This window comes from Mixophyes fleayi, chromosome 6 (assembly GCF_038048845.1).
Source record: "Mixophyes fleayi isolate aMixFle1 chromosome 6, aMixFle1.hap1, whole genome shotgun sequence".
Lineage (NCBI taxonomy): Eukaryota > Metazoa > Chordata > Amphibia > Anura > Limnodynastidae > Mixophyes > Mixophyes fleayi.
In genome coordinates this window covers 39,470,137-39,496,119 of record NC_134407.1, presented here as the reverse complement: position 1 = coordinate 39,496,119, position 25,983 = coordinate 39,470,137, and the positions used below count along the sequence as shown (strand labels likewise).

Below are 25,983 nucleotides of genomic sequence, written 5' to 3'. Positions count from 1 at the left end.
TCTTTATATAGATCTGACAGTCGCATGTTACATCTGTGCATCATTAGAACTGCAGGACAGAATGACTGCCTGCTATATGGTAAGTGCATACTGTCATACTATCAATGTTATTGGTTTCGGGGTTAACTCGTAGTGGTTAAGTCTGTCGACTTTGTCAGAGCCGATAATTCGTACATCCATGCGAGGGACACCATAGTGTTAAAGAAGAAATCTACCCTAGAGATTGCAGAATTGATCCCTTGCTAGCCAAACAACAATACCCATCCCACAAAGTGCCTCAGAAAACCTCAACTCTTAGAGGACAGCTATTATCTAAAAAGCTTCCAATATGAGAGACAATTTTAGATGCCCCCCACCAACAAACAGACCCAAACCAGATCAATCTATCCAAAGGAGGATCCTTAACACATGACCCCCGTAAAGTGGTCAACAAGTTTCGGGACTTTACCCAACCTTTATAAATTACCCAGGATAATATAGAATCAGACAGCATTCGTTCACTCTCTCCCCTCCCTTCTGTGTCTTCCTAAACACCATCGTTCACATCCACAATATACTCTCATGCTCTCTATAGATGTGGGACTATTCCAATAAACTTATTTAGTCCCCTCCCCATTTCCCACAATACTGATTTGGGGCAATCCCCTTTTACCACCGGGTAAAAACACACAGAGCTCCCAGCTCTGCCTGACAGAAAGGTACTTTTTGTGACAATACAGATAAGCTCTATTTTTATTTATTACTGTAAGTGTTTTTAACCGTTGTGATAAAACCTTTTGGAAACTATTCCACACATGTCGTGGCCACTTGTGGCTTTTTCTCTGCTTTTCATAAGAATTTACTGCTTGTTCCTTGGATTCATATCCTGATGTGGGACAACTTCAGGAGAATTACAGAGAAGCCTTTTTGAATTTTATTAATTGTACACAGTTATATAAGAACTATACACATTTTATTTGTGTTGAACAATGGCTGCATTATGAGCGCTCTCCGGCTATATTTCTGTTTCCATTTCTAGATCGCTCCCTTGCTGGTTGGGGTGTGCTGAGCTGGAGTAGCTGCTACTTTTCATTTTGAAGCACTTTTGTTTTATTTTTACTATATGTTTATGTTAGAAAATTTGGCCAAATAAAATGTTTGTGGATAAGTATTTTAACCAATAAGTGACTTTTTATCAGTGTATTAAGATTGAGAATAGAGGAGCGCCCCCATTATAAGATAATCTTTCTTTTCTTCTCTCCGACAATTAGGTCAATATGTTTGTTTGGTTTTATTAAAGCATATGTTTCCTTATACATTGGTGTACTTTACACAAACTATTTAAACTCAGAGATTTGTTAACTTTTATTTTAGAAGTTTTATTATTTTAAAGGACTACACACGCCTATGGTGTTAAAGTGGAAACAGATTCCCTGAGGGCCTGCTCTTACTCTATCAGTAAAGCATGTGGCTATACACTTTCCTGCAGTCCTATTTATATAGTAACACCTAACACACATCTAAAGAAGTACTTCTCAGCACAATGCAGGTGCACCCGTCGATTACACATAGTGGAGGCGGAAATTCTCTAGAAACAAGTGACCTGCTGAATTGATGGGGTGCATTTTTATAGATAATGGTTCATCTTACATAATGGCAGCACGGTGGCTAAGTGGTTAGCACTTCTGTCTCACAGCAGTGGGGTCATGAGTTAAATTCCCGACCATGGCCTTATCTGTGAGGAGTTTGTATGTTCTCCCCGTGTTTGCGTGGGTTTCCTCCGGGTGCTCCGGTTTCCTCCCACACTCCAAAAACATACTGGTAGGTTAATTGGCTGCTATCAAATTGACCCTAGTGTGTGTGTGTGTGTGTGTGTGTGTGTGTATGTTAAGGAATTTTGACTGTAAGCTCCAATGAGGCAGGGACTGATGTGAATGTGTTCTCTGTACAGCGCTGCGGAATCAGTGGCGCTATATAAATAAATGGTGATTATGACGATTCCCCGGTGATGTCACTGGTTCCCAGTGATGTCACTGATTCTCAGTAAATTGATAGGTTGCTGCTCATGGAGTTTGGTTTAGTATCAGCTCTGTTCAGGTAACAGGTAACTTATTGAGACATTTGTGGAGATTGAGGTCTCTCCAGTAACATTTCTAAGACTCCAACTCTCCCTCCAGTCGCTAACAAACTACAAGTGAATTTCAACTAGCTGGAGGGCTGGTATAGGCAGCAACCACATAATTGATTGGCAACAAAAAAGAAAATGTATTATTACCATTTTAAGAGCAGAGAAGGCCCTGCTCCAAGACTAAACATTTATTTACAAAGACCAGGGGTGGATAGAAGATCTAGTTAATCAGCACTGGTAACAAATGACATTCTTAGGAGTACACAGTTTCAATGGAGACCAGCAGATGAATAAACTCACTGAGGTTGTAAAAGTGCTGCCAGAAAGTCTCCATCCATTTCTGAAGCTCTTCTTTGCTGTCAGCTGAAAATATTTTAGTTACCGGCTCACCAGACACCAGGTTGATAATAGTAAAACTGTTCGTTCTTTTCTTAGAATCTTTCTCCACGGCCCGAATTCTGGTTTCCTGAAATGGAAACATTTTATAAAAGAGTCTCAAATGTTTATGTAAAAAAAAAACAAAAAAAAACCATTTTATATCCTATAAACAAATCCTCTCCCTCTAAAAACCCTGACGCTTGTGAAACAGAGGACCAGAAATAATAGCACATATCATTATGCAAGTCAGCAGGTAGTGCCTATAGAAAAACTTTTCGCATCCTCTCTGGTCATTCTCTCCATAAAACAAACACTGCCGCATATGTCTTACAGGCAAGAACCTCCTGATTTTCCTAATTGTAGGTAGGGGAAAGCACAAATGACAGGGCAATATCCTACTGTAGATAGATAGATAGATATATATATATATATATATATATATAAAATGTAGAAAAAAATGCTTGAATGTAATGCAATGGAGTTCAGATTGAAAGGCCGCCGCATTATTTTCGATATAAGTGATAGCGGAAGCCACAGAAACACCAGAAGCCTTTAGAGGTCTTAAGCACAGGCTCTTAGTGATCACAAGCTGTAAGATCTGCTGAATGAACTCATAAAATAGTGTTCGTGTAACACTATTTTTCAACACTTTCCATATGAGAAATGGTGCAAGCTGCCTCTCCCCCATCAAGAATTCAGTGCACTTACGTCATATTTATGGTAGGTTCAATAAACACTATTTAGACCAGTGTTGGCTAACCTGTGACACTCCAGGTGTTGTGGAACTACAAGTCCCATCATGCTTTGCCAATATATAGCAGCTTATTGCTGGAAGGGTATGCTGGGACTGATAGTTTCACAACACCTGGAGTGTCACAGGTTAGCCAACACTGATTTAGACAGTGCTTCAAGTTGTGTGACTGCAGTTCCAATGGAATGGTCTGTGTCAGGCAATCGCCATGTTTAGGAAACCCTTAAGAAGGTACTAGTCAAAGCACTAAAGAGGTGCTCCATCGTACTATGTAATAAGGGTGTTTGGTTATCTAATCATATACATAGCAGCAGGTTAGACTTTATAAGTTTTATTTCATAAATCCAAATCAAGAACTATTTAGTGTATACACACACACAGACGCATAAATAAAGTTTACCTTGGTAATGGGAATGGTAATACTTGGTTCAATTTTAGCCTCAATTTCTTCTGGTGTGTAGTAACACTGAAGGTTCACACCTCTCAGTACACAGTACAGCCTGATGCAGCTACGGAGACCACCAACCATTTCCTGGAGAAAACCAAGAAAGAAAAGTGAAGACATCATAGTTTATAATTAAAAAATATCCCCAAACAAATCACCTTTTTGTTAAAAAATCTAACTTATTATGAAAATTGTGGGCAACACACAAAGCGCGCAGTGGATAAACGCAGCAGGTTGATTGGATGCATGTGTAGGTGACAGCTGCGCTTTAAATAATAATGCTACATAATTCTTTATGGGATGCTTCATATCTACAATTACACCGATTTGTCGTACAGATACTCAACTCAGCTGTCAACAGCTGACCAAGTTATGCCTGATTAGCTCCGGTGGACATACGGGAGCATAGGATGAATTATTTATGTTCCTGTTGCAATATTTACATCGCAGGGAAACATAATGTGTCCAATTGCTCTTTCTAAGAAAGATACATACACTAAACACTGATCCTATTAACTGAACAGAAGAGAAAAGAAAACAAGATTGTTGGGCCCACTGACCCGTTTCATTGCATGTTCCTGCATTTCTATTCACCGGTTTCTCTGATTGTACAGCACTACAGAATATGCTGGAGCCATCTAAAGGATTGTCACTGTATTGCTCGTAATATTTGTTGTAGGGGCTGTAAACAAAGGTTAGACAGGTGTACCATCTTGGGTATGAAATAAAAAAAAAAGGAGACCTCAACCTAAAAAGTTTCTTTGTTTTCTGCTTTACAAACTACATCTGAAGCCATTTCCTATTCACAGAGTGAGGACAATGTAAATGTTGTGGTCAGTGACATTGCTGCTGTGGTATAGTGTCCTCTGTACTTGTAACAAGCTTGTACCTGTTGGTTAAGAAACCCCATCATCACTTCATCCGTCATACAGGCTGGCTGTGCGACCAAACGGCAGCATAGACTCCCGTATAAAGGGAGCCAAAAGGACGACTCTTCTGCCAATGGGAACAGAAAATAAAACATGAAACAGAAACTGAGGTCATAAACTAGAAATCAAAAAGCACCTAAAAAAGTCAGTTCATTCATTTACTACAGCTCCGAAATAAACAGGTGCTTTTAGACAACTTATCTAAAATGCTCTTTCTAGTAATGGAATTATATTTTTAATGACACTGACTTTCTGCAAATATTGAAAATCCCAGTTCATACAGGTTTTATCCATGGATATGCCCTATACCATATTGATAGATTATATCCATTTACGTCAATTCATTGTTCGTCATGTGTGTCCTTGTTTGAACATTCTTTATACAACCTGTGCCACTTACCAACCCTCCCACCATCATTCCAGATCTGTGTGCCTGGCTCACTTTCATTACCAGTGTCCTATCCTTCGCCTACAACAGATATGTGAAAATCTGTGCTTAGGAGACACCCGGGACTCTCTTCCCCCTGTTTTGCAGGCATCGGCCTATGCTATGAGATAGCATTAATTGTGGCCAAAAAGCTTTTAAATATTTTTATGCACCATTTGTTTTAGGGCCATGTTATTTTGCAGTTTTGAGTTTCAAGTTCAAGCAGGAATTATGTATCTAAATTAAAAACGGTTTCGTTTTGATGCATTAAATTTACCACTTTATAAAATCAAGAAAAACTAATGAGAGTTGCCTTCCCCTTACCTGATCACCTTTTGTTTGGTTAATTACAAGCTTCTTTCACTATTAACCTGTAAGTATGTAACCTAGATTAGAACCTATTAGTGTTTGTACATCAGTGATATTACTTGTCAACTGCTATGTACGCTTTCAATTCATTTGAATAATACAGAAAAAACACAGCAGGCTCCTAACTTAAATATTTAATAGTTTTTTTCTTTTAAGTTGGGAGCCTACTGTGTTTTTTCTGCATTATTCAAAATAATTGCTCTGTTTATATGTGACATAATATAATATAATACAATACGTATATAGCTTGGCGCTCCTCCTGTTCTATTCTGTCTGTTGCTATATTGAGGGAGGTGGCACGTTCCCTCAGTGAACAGCAGACTCGCTATATTTAAGGATATAGATGTCCAAGTGCCTAGGAATCCTCTCTTAGTTTCTGATTTATGCATTCAGTATCCATTTTCTGTATTTAATAATGTAGTATACAGACTTCCTAATGTGTGTGCCGTTGTGCACTTCCTCTTTGGAGGTATGCTATAGAGGTAGTCTATATAATTTTTACTGATACTGGGGCTGATACATTAAGGAAAGTAAGGCAAAAAAATTAGTAAGTTTTCTCCTGGACAAAACCATGTTACAATGCAAGTAGTGCAAATTAGTTTATTATTTTGCACATATGGAAAATACTGGCTGTTTTTTCATGTAGCACACAAATACTTGATAGCTTTATTTGTACACTGCAATTTAAGCTTGATCTAGGACATGCCCTAGCCCAACTATAAATCTGCCATCACATTTTAAATTTGCCTCCCCCTCCAATGCAACATGGTATTGCCTAGGTGCAAAGTTACTCCTTTGCTTTACTTTCCTTAATGATTCAGGCCCACTCTGCCTACACTTACCGTGCCCAGTGACAGTAAGTGCGTGAGTTCCGAAGCTATCCTCCACACTGTCCAGAGTGAACGTAATATGAGCCAGGAGGCTGTACTTTGCTCCCCTAAAAGGTGACAAAACAAATACATCCGTAAGGGTTTTTCAGTAAAAGTTTGATTAGCTTTAAAACAATCACTCAATGACATTTACAGGAGACAGGAAACCTTAAAATTAGTCCTATGAGCCCTTTAGTGTTAAATAATTTGTGCAATGTTGTCGTGAACATAGAGAGCTTACAGTTATTTATAATGGATAAATCATAACTGCAGTGTAAATATTAAATATCAGGTTATATCAAATGAATCCATGGATATATTGAGCTGTTAAAGTGTAAAATGTGAAGACAGAGTCTGATGTAAATGTATTTTATCTTTTCACACATTGGAATGTGTAAAGCCATTAGAGTGTCACCTGGGGCAGCTTCAAAGAGCTTCTTCTGTGAGATAGCCTGGCCTGGGATGGAGTTTTGGACACCTGAATAGACTTTGTGGGGCCAATCACAGCTGGAGATCCTTGTAGGCAGCATGTGAAGGCCTATACAGGTATGTAAAAATATGACCTTCAAAAGGAAAATGTCTTCATAGTTCATATTTTGGGAAATCTGGGTGGCACTGTATACTGAGGAGCAGAAATCACACCAGGGTTGTGAATGACAAGTTCGGGTGGTATCTGGGAACAGCTAAAATCACATATCTCTGGAAAAGGGTATGTCACAGTGTCAAAATTCATCATGTTTGGTATCAAACGATGTACAGAGTCATAGGGGACTTATTAATGATAAAATTGGATTGATGCGACGCTCTACAGAAAAGTTAGATCACATACTAGAATTGGTTAGTAAATCAGGCAACATGCAAATGGTGATTGAAAAAAGTGTCACAGACCACAACCCCCTGGGGGTAGGGACACATCTTTAAAATGCTGAGATGAGACACAGAAAATTGTCAGACTTTGAAACTGGGAAATCAATTCACATTGAAAAGCTGTCCATCTTCCAAGCCAAATTTCCCTTGGCCAGAATGCAATTCATGCAAGTGCTAATCTGAATGTAACCCTTTTTATTTTAAACTGTTTTGCTTGTGTATGTCAATCTATTAATTGTTTATATCTGTATACCCTGTACTTTTGTATATTAAATCTATAATTTAATATGTTGCATCCTTGAAACTCTAACGAATCCATTAGCCTGTTAAGAAGACATAGCTCAACCAAGCTAACCCAGTGTGTGATTTGTTGATACATTTGATTAACAAAACATTAGGTATTAGTTCATATTTTGATCAAATCCTTTAAGCCTGCATCCCAGGGTCAAGGGCACCTCATTATATGCAGGTCCTACACTGACCTATATGCTTTAAACAGCATTAAAATGCAGTTAAAATCAGATGTGCTCACCTCCCAGCTATAGGGGTTTACATTTAGCAAGGGCTGACTTGTGAGCCATACCCAAATGTGCCTTATATTGGCTTGATGGACAGCTGCTATGACAATAAGGCAATATTTTGAAACAAAACCACAGAAAAACAAGCCTGTGCTCGGTATATCCCATATTGTATATGGTATCAGCTGCATGGCAATAAGCCCAAGAAAAATGTGTAAGTTATAAACCTTCTTAATAGTAGAAGGATAAAGCACAACTAATAATACACAGAATCATGGCGCTGTGGATATTGGCTACAACAACATACAGTTATACAATAAATATAAGAGATTGGTTCTTATAAAAAAAAATAAAAAAATTTAATACACAAAACCATAAACACATACTGCCCTTCCTCTCTATTATAACTCACAAGAGACACATAATACAGCTCTTAAAACAATGATACCGATATTGCACAGAAATATTAAAATAGCAAAACATAGCAGGTCAAAACATCTTAAAAACTAAGCTGTGAATCCACCATCTGTGAAAATCATTTCCATTACCTAGGAGACCGCAAGCCTAATACACACCTGTTCTGCTAACCAAGGGGATTTTTTCCTTTCCACGATCATGTTTTTAAAGATGATCACTGATAGCAAATGTGCAATTATGCAAGGATAAAAAAAAGCTGATCAATAACATTTGCCTTTTTATGTAACATATTTTGCTAAACCTCACTGGCAGGATTCACAGCAACAAATCATGTTGATGAGAAAGATAATTTAAAAAAAAGTAATCAAAATAATGTTATAGGTAAAAACCAGTATAGTGCTGCATAATATGCTGGTAACTTATAAACAAAGGATAACACAGTAACAACAACAATGGTGCATTGTCCTGAAACAAGTTCAAGTCTAACTATATTTGCATATAGCAGCTACAAATAAATATAGTAAGAATGTTGAAAAAGCACACCCTCCAAACTATTAACAATTAATTATATATATATATATATATATATATATATATATATATATATACACATATACATATACACACACACACATATATATATATACACACACACACACACATATATACACACACATATATACACACACACACACACATACATACATATATACACACACACACACACACACACACACACACACACACACACATTTTAATGGTAATATTAGTTGAAAGAATAACTCACGGCATGTGAGGATTGGAGAACAAAAAAGCTTCTGTCTCAGATTCTTCAAGTTCTGAATTAAATTTCTTCCCTGTAGATTTCCCAATTGAGTTTCTAAGCTTCCGCGCGAGTTTCTTGGGAGTGTTTGTTATAGACTGTTCCTCCATGCTGCAGCTATATACCTCCAGTTTTAATTGAAAGTCTGGCCTTGCTTCAGCGCTGCAAAAACAAGTAAACATCTGCTGTGTTGTAAATTATTATATTACACAATAAAAAGATATGTACTTTACATTAAAGGACATAAAAAGCTGAAGGGTTACTCAATCGCATATTATAATTAAGAGCTTATTAATAATCAGGCAGATCATGAAGAAACATGAAAGGTAAACAAATAAAGTACCTAAGTATAATACATATATATTTATTTTAATTTCATTTAGAAAAGTACTTATTAAAGAGAACCGATTTATTAGTGGTTTACATAACGATTAACGCACAATGTAAGTATAGATCAACCAGCTCCAGAGTTGAGTTAAGTCTCACAAAGCAAAGCAGTTGAAAGAAGGCAGAACCAGTATACTGTATATTGTAGGACAACACACGAATCCAGACCCGTATGGGCAGCACGGTGGCTAAGTGGTTAGCACTTCTGCCTTACAGCACTGGGGTCATGAGTTCTATTCCCAACCATGGCCTTATCTGTGTGGGTTTCCTCCGGGTGCTCCAGTTTCCTCCTACACTCCAAAAAACATACTAGTAGGTTAATAAGTATCAATAAAAATGAATAATAATAATTGGCTGCTATCAAAATTTACGTGTGTGTGTGTGTGTGTGTATTTAGACTGGAAGCTCCAATGGGTCAGGGACTGATGTGAATGAGTTCTCTGCACAGTGCTGCGGAATCAGTGGTGCTATATAAATAAATGGTGATGATAATGATGGGTTGCCCCTGCTATCGTGAAAGCAACCCTAGGCTAGACAGCAAGGCCTGGTTAACACTAAAGCAATTAATTAGAAATTAATTCATTGGAAATGAACTGAACCTCTATTGATGTGGGGGAAAATGAATTACTGATGCCTGTGCAGTTCCTTTCATGTCAATAGCCCATTCATTTCAATTCAGTTTCAACATGTAGCCCACAACTCCATTTAAATGAATAGGCCATACATGTGAATGGGAAAATACAGCAGGGGTGTTAGCCCCAAGTGTTATGTACACAGTGCACCCCTTAGAGATCAATGGACCTTTCCCAGTGTGTTGGCATTCTTTTAACACACTGAAACGGAACAGCCAAAAATGGCGTAATGCATAGGGACGAAGTATGTATGCAAATGGACATGGGGACCCGAAATAGAATGGGTTTGATTTTTACGTGTGTTTGCAGTGTTTAAAGGCCAGCGGGTGACATCCTCAAGAGTTGAGAAAATACATTTTACAATAAAACAGGCAATGGATAAATTAGATTAAACAATGAGCCTTTTGATAAAATAAAATTTAGACACATTACACAGTATAAATCAGCTGTGAAATCTCAGCTTAACTTTAAAAGGTGAGAAATCTGTTGATTTATATTAAAGTGTGCAGAGCTTTCACATTACCAAGCTTTGGGGTACTTGACCACAAGGATTTGTGGAAATAATTGAGTGATATTATAAGCTGGGAGTGCAGCATAATGGAAAAAGGTTGCTCTGCTTCTCATCTACCTAAAGCTATTATATGAATTATACACACAGCTCTACTGTGAGACTAATAACAGGTCAATGTCTGATCTCTGCTGATATTCCTATAAACAATGGCTCATGTTTTCCCTCACAGAAAGAATGGGCAGTGAAGACAATGGTTTTATCACAACAAATTTCAAGACTGTTATTTTTAAAAGGTTATATACTCTATGAAGCCAAGGATTATATAAATGAGTACTGTCCTGGATTTAAAGTGTGGTTCTGTGAGATTTCAAACACAACATGTTTCACATGGACTTGTACTGCGTCCATCATCACTGCTCTTAATGTCTGACCATTCCACCGCTCCCGATTATTTATACAAGAGCACAATATGGTTGAAGTGTGAGGATGGAATGAGCAGGACAATGCCAGCACATAAAGGGGGAGAGGGGTAACTGGAGCTGACCATGAAATGGCCTTTGGTCATTGATACTAAATGACCTGGCATTAAACCTGTCGCATGGTGGGACTGTGTCACAACCGGTCTGTGGTAGTCACTAGAGCAGGGGTAGGCAACCTGCGGCTCTCCGGGTGTTGTGAAACTACAAATCCCAGCATGCCTTGCCACCTATCTGCTGGTTATCTACTGGCAAAGCATGCTGGGACTTGTAGTTTCACAAACACCTGGAGAGCCGCAGGTTGCCTACCCCTGCACTAGAGAGATTATTCATCTCTATGGTAAATGAGAAATCTGTCTCTATCCTTCCTGAATTACAGGGTGGTTGGCAGCACTGGGTACCATTTATTTTTATATATGTTTTTTGTTTGTTTTTTTTAAATTAAAAAACGTTTTATTTACATTTTCAAATACAAGGAAAAAAAACCATTCTAGATATTCAATACTTTTCAAATAGCGACATATATCAGACATATATACTAACATACATAACTTATTATAATCAGAATCAAACTCGGAGCATAAGGTAATCTTCATTTGTTTTTCTCCAACACTTATACTGCATTCTACATACTGCAAACATTTATTTTGGTGCTTTGTATCGTCTATTTCATACTGTGTGTTTGGTATTGGAAATTGAATATTGGCGGAGGGGGAGGAAGAATGATAGAGGGGGAGTAAAGAGATGACACAAACTAAATTCCCCAAAATAGTACATTGTACAAGTTATGTATGACGGACCAGAGAAAATGTTTAGTACAAAAAAAACAAACCACTAATCATCTGAACCTAGACGCCTATATAAGGTCCATTTAGTAGATTCAAATACTAAATACTTGAAGAATGTCATCCTGCTGGGATTTTGGCAATGATTACAGACCCCACTTGAATAAGGACCCCACTTGCAATAGAATTTAAGTACTCCCTTTTCAATGTCTGGAATAGCTGCATGTCTATCAAAGAAGAGGAGTTCTAATAATTCCAATTGTACATCTTTTAAGAATGGAGGAGAAGTGGAAGTCCAGATTACTTTGTTTGCCATTGTCAAAACTACTGTTAGAATTAGAATAATATTAAAAGAATTCAAGCTATCCTTCCAGGTGTCGAAGTTACAAAACAGTAATGAGATGGGATCCCTGAATAGTGTGATCTTAAAAATAGAGTTCAGGAAAGCTAGTATTTTGTTCCAAAAGCAAGAGAGAGATTTTTCTGCATCCCCAAAAATTATGGTAAAAGGTAGCTGGGCTTTGCTTAGACTTTGGCCATAAACCTCTCTCTTCTGATATGAAATGTTTTCTTTGTGATTGTGATATATAAGCTCTGTGTAATACTTTAATATTTAACTCTTGTAGTTTCACTGAGGTTAAACATTTCAATGTTTTACCTTGATACTTCATCAAAGTGTCCAGGTTTGTTACTGAAGGGATATCGCGACTCCAACCTTGGAGTGTGTTATTCCCGAGTCTAGAATTCTCACAATATAAGAGGTTCTGGTACAAGATCGGATTATAAATGTATTCGTTTTAAGAAAATGTAATACATTTTTTTTAACTTGTCAGATGCTTGCCATCTGGTTGTATTGAGCATCATGGTTGTAATAAAATGGCGAACTTGTAAATACATGTGGAACTGTTTATTATCGAACGAGTGTTTCTGAGATAATTGTTGAAATGAGTATAAAAATCCTCCAGGATCGAACACATTCCTAACAGAGGAAAAATCCCTTTATCTTTCCACTTCAAGAAATTGTTGTTGGTTATTCCAGGATAAAAAGTGGGATTACCCCATATGGTGCTGTATTTAGTGATGTTAAAAGATCGGTCTAATTTCTTGCTAATTGCGCGCCATACGTGTCCCAGAGTAAAACATTATTTGCTATCTGAGGATTGAAAAGATGTAGAGGTGTGTGTAATTTTTATATATGTTTGAGTACATTTTTTTTTATATATATGTGCTCCAGGATCCCTCCACTGTTAGAAATCGCTATAGCTGCTCTGGGTGTGGCTCATTCACACGGAGCCTCTTTATACACTAAAGCTGATGAATATAGCAGGTGGCTCGGTATGGGGTATAGGGGCAGGAAAAGAGCTGAGGCCAGGAAATACCTGGATCTGTAGCCATGCAATAAAGTGCCCCCTCTAAATATTGGAAAGAATATAAAGAAAAAGTGGGGTGGGGAGACAATACAGCTTTCAGTTCTACATTCAGAATGCTGCGTGTGGAGTGTACAGAAGTGACATCGCAACATTCCGCTTCTATTCTCCTTCAACACCACCGCTCCCGACAGAAAGCTGTCAGGAGTGGTGGTGTTGGAGGACAATAGAAGCGGAATGTTACGAGTCTGATTCGTGTGTGCCTTTGTGTGCGTCAAGAGGTGGGAAGTGCATGGCCATAGGGATTGGCCAGATTTCTGCTCACCACACGATATGCGCAAGACTCTAGCCATCTAAGTTTACTATAACAATGGAAAGAAACCTTCCGATTATGTAAGCGTATGGTAAAATCAATGAAATTCAATAATTAACTTTATTTACCTTCTGTATTTTGGAAGTTTCTGGATAAGTGTTTTCCATATAAGAGATCCCATATCGGTATGTGTATAACATACAGTATATGCACTTTACACAGCTACACAGTAAGGCTTAAACAAAGAATAATAAAAAAAATAAACTTTCCTAAATTCTAAATTTTGTTGATCGAGAGATAGACAAATTGAAAACCATATACTGTGACTTTTGCCAGTTTAGCCTCATAGGGATAAGAAAAATTGCTGACACCAAAAATGGAAATCACCTTCACGGTGTCACTTACCCTAATGTCTATATGGAGGAAAACAATTGACTTGGTTCTTTGTATTGTTTTCTGTCCGTTACTAAGTGAATAAATAAAAACATTCTTCCATGGCTAGGAAGTTGCAGAGCACAGGTCTAGGTGACATTTGGTTAAAACAGAAAAGGGATGTTATAACTAACATTTCTATTCTCTCCATAAACATACTGGGATATATACAGTTCTGTTTTGCTTTCTTTATTGGATACAATATTATCCAGAGAGCAGCTTTGTCCCTATTACCAGGATGATATAAATAGATAACCATGGCTGATTATATAAATGCATGACTGACATGTACACGCCTCAATTATGTAAAGGCAGGAGTAAAAACGCACCACCGAAGGCGATATAAAGGTTTTGATGAAAACAGCGCTACAAAATACACGGCACAAAAAGCACAGTGTCCGATTATATACACGCATGCCAGAAAAACACAAATTAGCATGAAAAACAAAAGAATATAAATACTTAAAAATGACATACTGTGCGGTGTGGGTTATATAATAAAGAGCAAATGTACAGTAACCCATATCAGCCAATCAGCAATTAGTTTAGATCTATTAAGTGCAAGGTAGACAATGAAAGCAAATGTCTGATTGGTTGCTAAGTTAGTGCACACTTGCACATGCTTACTAAACTACAGAGTGTAAGTGTCATCAGAAGGAGGAAAACCTCTCAGGAGGCAATCAGTAAAACATAACAATGGAGCAGTAGTTAGATACTTACAATAAAACGGTTTTATCAAAACATATATCAGTCATTGTCTTGTCCACAATGACCATGTCTGTGTCGAATATTTCTTGCCCCAGTTTTAACATGCAGAATACTGCATAGCGCTGTGATTCTGTAAAGAAAAAAAAAAAAAAAGAATGAAGTTATTTAATGCTGGAACCTGCACTGTAGAAATGTTAAACAACGTGTGTACAAGCCTTTAGATGGGTTTTAAATTAGGCGGCATGCTGACAAACTGCAGGAGCACATTGTCCTAGGCACCAGGATTATACAAAGGCGCCAAGAGTTGGCATTCATTTAATGACATGTTGATGTCAGTTGCTAAACCTTAGCAGGCAATGTCCATTGTTGGGATAAACACACATAAAAGACACACTTTTAAATCAGAGCCGTCACAGTATCCAGAAAGTAAACTGAATATAACATAGATGTTGGTATACTTGAAGGCTAATAAAGAGAATTATTTTATGGACATCAGATAATGAGGGTTATTTACGAACATTGTTTAAAGCAAACAGACATTCGGCTTAACTGCCTAACCTTCAGTATACAGAGAAAAGCCAATTGGCCGATATAGTTGTAGTGTACATTCTAACCTTTCAGCAATACTCATACATAATTCTCTGTGTATCTGTTATAGATGGTTCCCCAAACATAATATACATAAATATTATATATACACATGCATACATACATACTCAGATAAATAAAGGTAAGCTTCATTTTCTCTATACCAACTAACTAAAGTATATTAAAAGATGAGCTTTAAAGAGCACGGCTATCCCGTTAATGGAAACATTATCTTGGCAGTATTAAGAGATTAAGTCTGCTGGCAGTGTATAAAAAGCCTATTACAAGCAAAAGCAGCTTATAGTGCTATGAAAGACTGTAAATTAAAAAAACTAAACATTTTAAGATGAAGATATTAAATATAGAAAAATAAAAATGTATGGATGTCTTATTTATGAAAATGTATTTTCTGTTTTCTATTAAGAACCACAAAAGAAAAAGAAAAAAAATAAAGCACAATAAAACCAAATTCCCTACATGCACAGCACATCCAGTTAATTGGAACTTGATTGTAGTAAAATAAAGATAATCTTTCTTTGACCATTAATGGTTAGTATTCCGTGTCACTGTAAGGGAGGCGGCAGTGGGGGGGTGGGGTGTGTGTGTGTGTGTGTGTGTGTGTAGGGGCTATTAGGAATAGGAATCAGCCATACCGCCTCGTTTTGGGACATTGTAAGTAACTGGCCTTAGCCATTGTCTTAGGGATGGAAATAAAACAAAAACATAGTTAAATGCAATCCTTCAAGGTTATGAAAATTTAAGGCAGTCATGCTATTTCTCTCTATGAAAATACTGCTGCTTCCTTTCACATATATTAATGCAATCGATTTACATGTACTTTGTGAACAATGACTGATCTTATCATTAATAATGTCCTGCATCATTGCGCCAATTAATGTCTGTTTATGATGTCTTAAAGTAAACAGTTGTGGTTCCTTATTAGAAGGAGCTATCTTTCCGACTTTCTTTATCTCAGCATCAAATAGTATGGTAGCTTTCATTATACATGTAATTGTTCCTCTCTATTGCAAATCCAATACAGTCCCCCAGCTGTTCAGTGGTTCTTCAAGGTAGATGTAACCCGTACCATGTCCTCTTGGCAACATATATTGAAAATGCAATAAAGACACAGCAGTTGGCTATATAATCCTAGCCTGCTATTGATCATATTGTCTTGGAGAGTTCTAAACACATTCAATAGCTGTACATGCTACAATTACAGAGCACATCCATTAAATTGAAACATAAATCCACTTAGTAACATCAATATTAAATAAAACCTTTATTTTAAAGTGGAGCACCATGGAAAAAGATATTCGTGAATATGAAGTATAAATGTAATGTATTGGAAAAAAGAAAAAAAAATACCTTATTTTGGAATGAAATGATTTATTATATGTAATAAATGATCGGTTTACACTTTAACCTCTTATGGGCCACTTGGTTCGGGCAGACTGGAGTAGTTAGCGAACGAATGTCAATCAGCACATTGAAACAGGACTGCTTTATGAATGTTTTACAGGGACCTGGTTAATCAAACTGGTGGAATAGTCATGGGAAATGGGGGGCATGGCTGGGTGGATGTGGACCCTCTCAACATTTGTCATTTGGAAATAAAGGATATACAAGGACATGCCCCTGAATGGGTGAGGCCACACCACTAAATAATGAAGGGCCTGATTCATTAAGGATCTTAACTTGAGAAACTTCTTATTTCAGTCTCCTGGACAAAACCATGTTACAATTCAAAGGGTGCAAATTAGTATTCTGTTTTGCACAAGTTAAATACGGAGTATTTTTTCATGTAGCACACAAATACTTGATAGCTTATTTGTACACTGAAATTTAAAGTTGAAATTTGTGTGCTACATGAAAAAACAGTCAGTATTTAACTTATGTGCAAAACAGAATACTAATTTGCACCCCTTGCATTGTAACATGGTTTTGTCTAGGAGACTGAAATAAGAAGTTTCTTAAGTTAAGATCCTTAATGAATCAGGCCCGAAGTTCTTAAATTGTTACTCCCTTTTGCGCCATGTCCCACCTAAATCAGGACTGATGGTAGGTAAGGTTTGCAGATTTTTATTTTGTAATATCGGAAATGCAACCCTAATTTGATATTGCACTTGATATCTCATGTATTGTGTGAATTAGGTTTTCTTTTTTTTTTTTTTTTTACAGGGGTATTTTGTTATGTAAAATAGACAAAGACTTAAAAAGGAAACTAAGAATGTCCCCCCCTTATTTCCTTCTCATAAACTATAAGAATCCCTCTGTCTGGCCTCCAGTATCTTCCCAATTTCTGAGCTTTGCACTGCATGGAGATTCTCACCATATGGCGTTCTATAGTTTACGATACCGGTCCTTTTGATTTAAACAAAATGGACTAGCAAGTCGGCACCTAAATAGGTATTGTGCCATGTTGGTGGACATACCCCATTTTTAGATCCCATGAGCTTGTGAGTCCGTGAAATATGACATTGTGAAGGGGGCATCTTTTAAATTATTTTTGCAAACACAGCTGTTCTGACATCCAGGAAAGCCCTGCATGGCATCCAGGAAAGCCCTGCATGGCATCCAGGAAAGCCCTGCATGGCATCCAGGAAAGCCCTGCATGGCAGCCAAATCTTTAACAGAATACAAACAGGAAAACAAATTATATTTAAAGACCATGAATGAGTGAAAAGTCTCTCTCATATAGGTATGAGTAGGACATACCCTGGGGAAAACAAAGATGGACACTGTTGACAAAATGCTATCAGAAACAGCTTGTCTACTGATGACTTCATGCATTATGTCTCACTGGTATGTTAGACACACATTGAACAATATACACTAACAAAATACAAACATGCAGTAACTCAATCAGTAATTAGCGTTACCGATCAAGATATAGAACATGATTACAGTATCAAAGACAAAGGGTTTTTTGTGTTCAGGACGGCTGTGCAGCAATTTGTGACACTTATTGCAGCAGAAAAAAAAAATGTAGATACAATTACATAAGATTCTCAGTAATTCGAACTCTATTTCAAGATTTTTCAGGGTTTATTTTTAGGGGTTTAAATGTGCTTTGGCATTTCCTGTATGTAGAGAAACCAGGATGTGTTTCAAATAAAACGGTTAAGCCCAATACACCACGGAGTTGTCAAATCACTCTTGTTTTCATTAATTATACATTCAAGAGTTTTTCATGTGTTTGGCTTCAGAGAACGGGTTGCTGCCATCAGTACAGCGCAGCCTGGAGAAAGTATATTAAAAACAAAAAAAATACAATAAATTAAAACAAACCCAGTTCACACAGATTTTCTTTCTACTGCATCTAGAATTATTTGCACTGTGAATCAAAACAGAGAAATGTATAAAAATATATGTTACACACATTAAGGGTAACAGACGATGTGTTATTGCAGTTCACGTCATCGCTGCAGTGATTTGCAGTACATCTAAATAAATGGTGCTTGAAAATGTTTTATGAACCATTGATGAAGCTGCAGAGACTGCATAGGAGGAATCTTATGTAACCACTGGAGGTTATTGCTAAAAAGAGGCATTAATTTTGTGTACTACTGTGTTCTCATCTTCACTGATCAGCAAGTCCATTAGTCATACAAGCACACATTGCAAAAAAAACAACAAATATATATTAGTTAAAGAGATGTCCACTCAAATTATGTATAAAGCAATGGGCACTTAAAATATTCTGCTCCTATTTTAAGGGGTTAAACCAATGGGATCTAAAAATACATTCAGCTTCTATTAATGCAATTGGTTTACAACCCAATACACATATAGTAATGTTATAGCCACTTTTATAGAGTATTTAGCGCAGCGGAGACCATAGAGATGGATCAGAATACTGACCCTATTTCTATTCTAATTCTATTTCTTACCCTGTCATTTATTTTTTCTGCTGACACTCGGTCCGGTATTCTCCACGTGATGTTCTTCCGATGAGTGCACTGAAATACGACTCGACACGGAAAGGACTGTCCACATTCGGACACGAGAACAGAGTGTAAGTGACATTCACGTCACTTGAAAGCTGGACTGTTAGATTTCTGTTATTAAAGGGGCAATGCGAGGACCCCCACTATCCAGCCCTTCGTACAACACATTACACACCCGTGGGGTTCTTGCATTGCCCCCTTAATAGCATAAATCTAACAGTCGAGCTTTCAAGTGACGTCAATGTCACTGATGCTATGTTCTCATGCAGTAAATGTTGACAAAAAAAAAAAAGTCAAAATTCAGTGCAGGTCTGCATTACACCATTCGGAATTTTAGTGCCAATGTCAGGGGTGTCGGGATTATCTTAGTCCCAATTGTGAGTACCACTAAGCTCCTTTGTTGCAATTGTGAGTACCACCGAACTCAGAATACTTCTTTTCAGGCTGAATTAAGATTTTAGACGAACTATTCCGCTCACAAGTATAAGTTTCGAAATACTTTAATATCTCCCAATTTCAATAAAAATTGGCAAATTGTTTTATCAATTAGGGAATAAAACAAAACAAAAATAATTAGGTAGAGAATCATTTCAGTTATATGTACTCTTTATCACCCAGCTTAAATCACATCATGTATGCAGTTCCAGTTCCTCTGGCATTGGAATGATCTGGTTTACAATATAAAATGGACACAGGTCAGATAATGTCACCACACAAGGGGGGGGGGGGATAATTGGCTTCAATTTTCAAATCTGAGAAGCAGCATCCAAAAAGAATGGGTTTTAATCAGTCACAGCGATTATTTGGCGATAAATAGGAGGGTGTCATGCATTGTAAAAGGAGTATAGAATGGAGAATTAAGCCATGTGTCTAAACAAATGGTTTCGTGGTCCATGAGTACAAAAAATAAATAAAATAAAGATATTTACTGTATGGTGAGAAAGAGAACACAAATGCCTGAGTCATATGCTGGAGGTATAGGTTCTAATTCCAAACAAGCACAATAGCAAATAAAAAATACTAATCTCTCGCGCAGAAAACAAAATTCATTGTTTTTTTTGTTTTTTGTTTCTTCTTTTTAACACAGCTCCAGTTTTACGTATGAAGTTTCTTTCACAGAGGTGTGCGTTTGACACCACCATCTTTCTGTTTTATAGTAGCCTCACATTGCTATTCTGTGCAGCTGGACAGCCTTGCAGGAAGCCGGTGCAGGAAAGAGCACAGGACATAAAGAGCATGGTGAATTCAATGCTCCCTCCCTCAGGGAGAATGAGTTAATGGGGGGCCCTTGTACCTTTGGATAAATACTTAGAACACAATGGTCTATGTAGTAAAGCAAACAAATGACAGAAGAGGACCTAGTGACAGGTTCTCTCTCATTGGGAGACAAGGGGAGTGCTACAATCAATTGTAGGAGACATATATATATATATATATATATATATATATATATATATATATATATATATCTCTATCTATCTATCTCTTAGGTTAGACAAGGGTCCATTGAAAGAATGGAAAGCATAATAAATAAGGTACTAGTCGCTGTGAATAAAAAATCTATTTTTTTCAGTATTCATATATAAAAGAGGTGACGGATGAAATGCTGAAAACATTTTTTCCACCATTATACATACTTTCTTTGTTGCCAAAATGATCGGTGTCCTTCCACATCAGGGGAATTCGAATACCTGCAGAAGGAAGCAAAAAAGTGAAAGATTAAAAGTTATTCAGAAAACGTACATGTGACTTCCCTTTAAAGCAGCAGGATCCACATCAAGTAATTACAGAAAACAGATTTAATGAAAGCTGTAGGCAGAGTAGTGAGTATAAGCTTTACTTTTACAAACAATATCCTGTAATAAATGGTTATGTACACAGACTTTCTCGTCACTTTCAACACCGCCTGAAGATTTAATGCTCAGTAAAACATAATTGACTTCTATGGGAGTGCTCACTAAGCACATAGTGCACTAACCCGTAGAAGCAAAGAATCACAGCTAGCATAGAGCATCAACTATTATGGTTATCACAGTAAGAGAGAGAGGAGAGAATACGGAGGTAATGTGCTAGACTTGGGACAATATCCAATATAGTAAAAATTGTACCATAGAATTTGAGGGGAATTGGAGACTAATTAAAATGCTGTGTGTGTTTTGAACTTATCGAAAGATATGCACCACACGTTGTGCTTACAAGAGACACACATAAGAGTAGGGCTATAAACAGAACCTGGATTCTATTTCATTCACTTTAACAATGTCAGAGGTGTCTCACTGTGGTTTATTTATGAAAACAAGCAAACAAATGACAAAAAGAGCCTTCCTCCCCATATAAATAGCTTCAGACCCATCTGGGTGTTGTGTATTTCTTAATTGTCTCATTCATACATCCTAATCCTGCTCTGCTCCATGTATACCTCACCTCCATCCTCACGGTCCCATGCCAAGATTGCATTTATGATTTTTGCGAAAAGTGCTTCCGATGTATCGCTCAACCATACAGGAAATTATTAATGCAATAATTGACCCACTGTTAGACAGAGTATAATCTACTATGTCCAGCGATCTGCCACTGGCTCCCTCATTTGTGACCGGCGTACAAATTGCAAGTGTCCGGAGTGTTACATAACCTACACATAGGACAAACTCTTGTTATTCTGTGACTGAGCAGAGCGTTCCACAGACTGACTTACTCTGATGTCTCCACAGCTTTTATTCCCAATGTAAAGGATGCCCTATACCTACTTCGAGGTATAACGGACCATAGTCATGGTGGAACTTGAGCTCTGGGCCCCCACAATAAATAGAAGCTGCCAGATAGACCCCTCAAGGTTAAACCTTACATAAATAACCAATACTGCAGCTCAGAGAACATCCACCTGTACAAATAATAAAACACAATGGAATAAAGATGACAAGCAAGGTAAGGGCCTGGCAGAAGCAGAAAGAGACTACACTGCCCAGAAAACCAATGAGAATATACAACTGCAGAATACAGAGAGGCAAACTTATCTAAGATGATTAAATGTCTCTAAAAGCAAGAAGATTGGACTTAGCAAGCATTTATTTTTAACATGAGCACTAAGCAGGAAGACTGCCGACACTACAGTGTAGGCAGGTGGATAACATTCAACCTACCATTGCTACAAAGGATTCTTAGGGATAAAATACTAATAATAACGGATTTTGCACCTTCTATGGCTACCTTTATAGCACCACATTGTCTAGGCATTACAGAGGGACAGTGGAGAATGACCGGGCTCTCAATGGTAACAATAGAGACTTTCTTGATGCTCTTAAACAGATAGAAGAGATATTGGATACTATAAAGCAATGCCCTACAGCTATGCACCAGGTCCTGATGGCATTCCAACATATTATTTAAAAAACAAAAAACACACACACACACACACACACACCACAACATGTTGACATAAACAGCCCCACAACTCCTACAATACGGTGTAAGAGGTGGTTACTTTGCCTCTCACAAAGGCAGAAGCCCAAATTATTATTATAAAAAAACAACTAGGATCCAGAGAAGCGCGAGTCATACTGTCCAATCTCATGGTTACATACAGATTCTAAAATACTGGCAAAAATTGTAGTGATAAGACTGAACAATGTCATTACCACAATAATTCATAAAGACCAAACTGGAATCAGACAAAGTAAATCCACCCCTAATGGTCAACTCAAGACACATATTCAGATCCCCCTATAGCAAAGCAAGACACAGGATAGTTGTGTCATTGGATGCAGCAAAAACATATGGAGTGGGCATTTAGGTCATGTGTAAATTTGGTTTTGGCCCGAGTTTTATTTTATTTATTGTCACTGTTCCAAAACAAAGCAAGGCAGAACAGATCATTACAATCTGAAATGCATTGCTGAATAAACAAACAGTATAGTTATTTACAAGGTGGTCCAAACATAGATATAGGTGTACGAAATAACAGAAATATTATAGAAATGTTTTCTTATTGGTAACAGACAAGCTACCAGGCAATTAAATCCGCACAGGAAAGGTCTCCTCCCCTGTATATGAATAGGAGGGTCATCTGCAATGACCCTTAGTTCAAACCAAGACGTTGATAAGAAGCAGCATTATATCTGTGACTTAACATCTGGCTGAAAGGAGTCAATGTAACTCTTGCACATATCAAAAAACATCCCGACTCTAGATTCCACTACCAGTGTGGCCTCTAACCAGTCCATTTTAAATATGTATAATAGTCCTTGCAAAGGCTGAATGGTGGAACCCCCAATTGTGACCATACCTGCAAAAAGAGGATTTATGTACTTACGTTAAATCCGTTTCTCTGATTCCGTCTGGGGGACACTGCTTACCATGGGGTTGTGGAGGGGAGCTCGGGAGTTGGCACCTAGCTAGTTAACTTTAGCACTGTTGACAGACCCCTCCCCTCTACAATCCCCCTGCCTCTTCCTCTTTCTGTCAGTTAATTAAAAAGCCAAAAGGAGAAAAAGCCAATCAACCAAAAGCACACAGAAGAAAAGCAGAAGGGAGGGATTGCAGTGTCCCCCAGACGGAATCAGAGAAACGGATTTAACGTAAGTACATAAATCCTCTTCTCTTTCATCCAGTCTGGGGGACACTGCTTACCATGGGGACGTTCTAAAGCAGCCCCCTAAGGGTGGGACCACTCTGAAAGCCCCGCTCGTAGAGCACTACGAGCTAAATTTGCATCCGCGGATGCAAATACATTAAATTGGTAGAACTTTGTAAAGGTGTGGACAGAGGACCAGGTGGCTGCCCTGCAAAGCTGGTCTGCAGAAGCTCCACTTCTCACTGCCCAAGCCGCCCCCACCGCCCGGGTGGAATGGGCCTTAAATCTCTCTGAAACAGGATAGTTAGCCTTGATGTAACCTGAGTAATTGTTGCCCTAATCCATCTCGCAATTCACTGCTTAGAGGCTGGCATGCCTCTATGAGAATCAATAAGAATAAACAGAAACACGTTACAACGAATTTGGGAAGCTCTCTACCATATAAGCGGAGAGCCCTAACCACATATAATATATATATCCGTATACACCTGATCAGACAGGTGTATACGAAAGCTGTCCGAAATACCGGAACCACAGTTTTCTGGCTCAAAAGAAAAGCTGAAACACCCTTCGGAACAAAAGAAGGGAGAGTTCTGAATACCGCTCTGTCATCATTTTTGTAGCATCAATTATGTTGTGGACAGGACAGAGATCCCAACTCTGAATATTTACGAGCAGAAGCAATGGCTAAGAGAAACATAACCTTGCAGGTTAGAGACATAATCTGCCGAAAGTAAGGATTTAAAGAAAACCCTGTAAGCATATGAAGCACCAGGAAAAGATCCAATGGTGTTGTAGGAGAAGTGAAAGGAGGCTAGATATGCAAGACCTCCTGAAGAAACGTCCTGATGTCTGGCATATCTACTAACTTCAGGTGGAAGAAACTGAAAGGCAGAAACCTATACCTTTAAGAAGCCTAAGCAGAGACCTGCCTCAAGACAATCCTTAAGAAAAGGCCAGAATTCGGATAAGAAGAAAAGAGGACGTATGACAAGACCTATTGTCACACCCGGTGACATAGGCTCACCTAATGCGACGATATATGTGAGCCGAACAGGCTTACAAGCTCATAGCAGAGTGTTCACTACACTGGGGGAAAAAAACCCTAGCCCTCCAGAGCCTGGCTACAACAGCCATGCGGTTAAATTTAGCCGAGGTAAATCCTGGTGAGGAAAAAGGACCCTGAAGGAGAAGATCTTGTCAGTGCAGAAGACGAAGTTCTTGCCCTACTGCCATAAAGATTATGTACGCGTACCACACTCGCCACGGCCATGCAGGTGCTATCAGAATTACCGACAGACCGCCTTGCCTCACTCGTCTGAGTACTCAAGGAAATATGGGAATTGCGCAAAACCTGGGAAACTTCCTGATGTGTATGGAGGCCATGATATCTATATCCGGTAGACCCCACCTCTGAACCAGAGACTGAAAAGCTTCCGGATGGAGGGACTACTTCCCTGGCATTATCGCATTGTGACTGAAATAATCGGCCTCCCAGTTCTTTATTCCTGAAATGCACACAGCCGAGAGTGCTGGAACACACTGTTCCGCCGAAGCTAATATCTGAGCCGATACCCGCATTGCCGTTGCTCTTCTCGTTCCTCCTTGTTTGTTGACCTATGTCACAGCCATGGCATGACGGACTGAACTCTGAGAAGATGACCCTGGCGAAAGGTTCGGGCCCCCCGAAGGGCCAAAAGGATCGCCTTCAACTCTAATGAGTTGATGGATAGAGAGGACTCCTGGACTGACCCTGGAGCCGGAGATGAAGGGATACCGCCCCAACCCTTGAGGCTGGTGTCTGTGAATTTCTCGTATCCGGAAACAGAGAGACTTCTGGCGCTCCAAATGTAGGTGGGATCCCGACCCCCCTGTGAAGAGATCCCACTACAAGCACGAAGGGGACCGTTTCGAAGGAGACCAACATCTTCCCTTGGAGACGTATGCACAAGAGTATTGAAGGGCTGGAAGAGGACAAGACCTGCGATGTTATCCTCTGAACCGACCTGATCTTCTCTTCTGGCAGAAACACTTTCTGCTGTTTGGTGTCCATGCAGAGTCCCAGGAAGATCCTGCGTTGGCGCGGAATCACCTGGGATTTCCTTGAGTGTATTAAACACCCATGGCTCTTGAGGAAAGCTATGTGAAGGACATGTGCTGTTGCAATTGCAAGCAAATCTCTGAGGTGGATCTTATGAGAAGATCGTCTAAGTAAGGCACGCCCTGAACTCCCCTTGTGAAAAACCCCTGGAGCCAAGGAGAGGCTGAAGGGAAGAGCCCTAAACAGATAGTGAAAGGCCCCCACTCGGAATCTCAGGAGAGACTGATGACCGTTCCAGACAGGAGCGTGGAGGTATGCGTTCT

The 25,983-nt window shown here is 38.5% G+C and overlaps 1 protein-coding gene across 1 annotated transcript in view; it reads right to left on the bottom strand.

Annotated features, from left to right (window-relative positions):
- RTKN2 (rhotekin 2) overlaps nt 1-25,983 on the bottom strand; it is a 56,608-nt gene that overhangs the window by 13,077 nt on the left and 17,548 nt on the right. The window contains exons 4-10 of the mRNA XM_075216336.1: nt 20,687-20,740; nt 14,524-14,641; nt 8,865-9,062; nt 6,249-6,343; nt 4,571-4,677; nt 3,637-3,768; nt 2,408-2,573 (exon numbers count right to left, since the gene is read on the bottom strand). Coding sequence (XP_075072437.1) covers nt 2,408-2,573; nt 3,637-3,768; nt 4,571-4,677; nt 6,249-6,343; nt 8,865-9,062; nt 14,524-14,641; nt 20,687-20,740 — 870 coding nt within the window. The remainder of the gene's footprint in view (nt 1-2,407; nt 2,574-3,636; nt 3,769-4,570; nt 4,678-6,248; nt 6,344-8,864; nt 9,063-14,523; nt 14,642-20,686; nt 20,741-25,983) is intronic.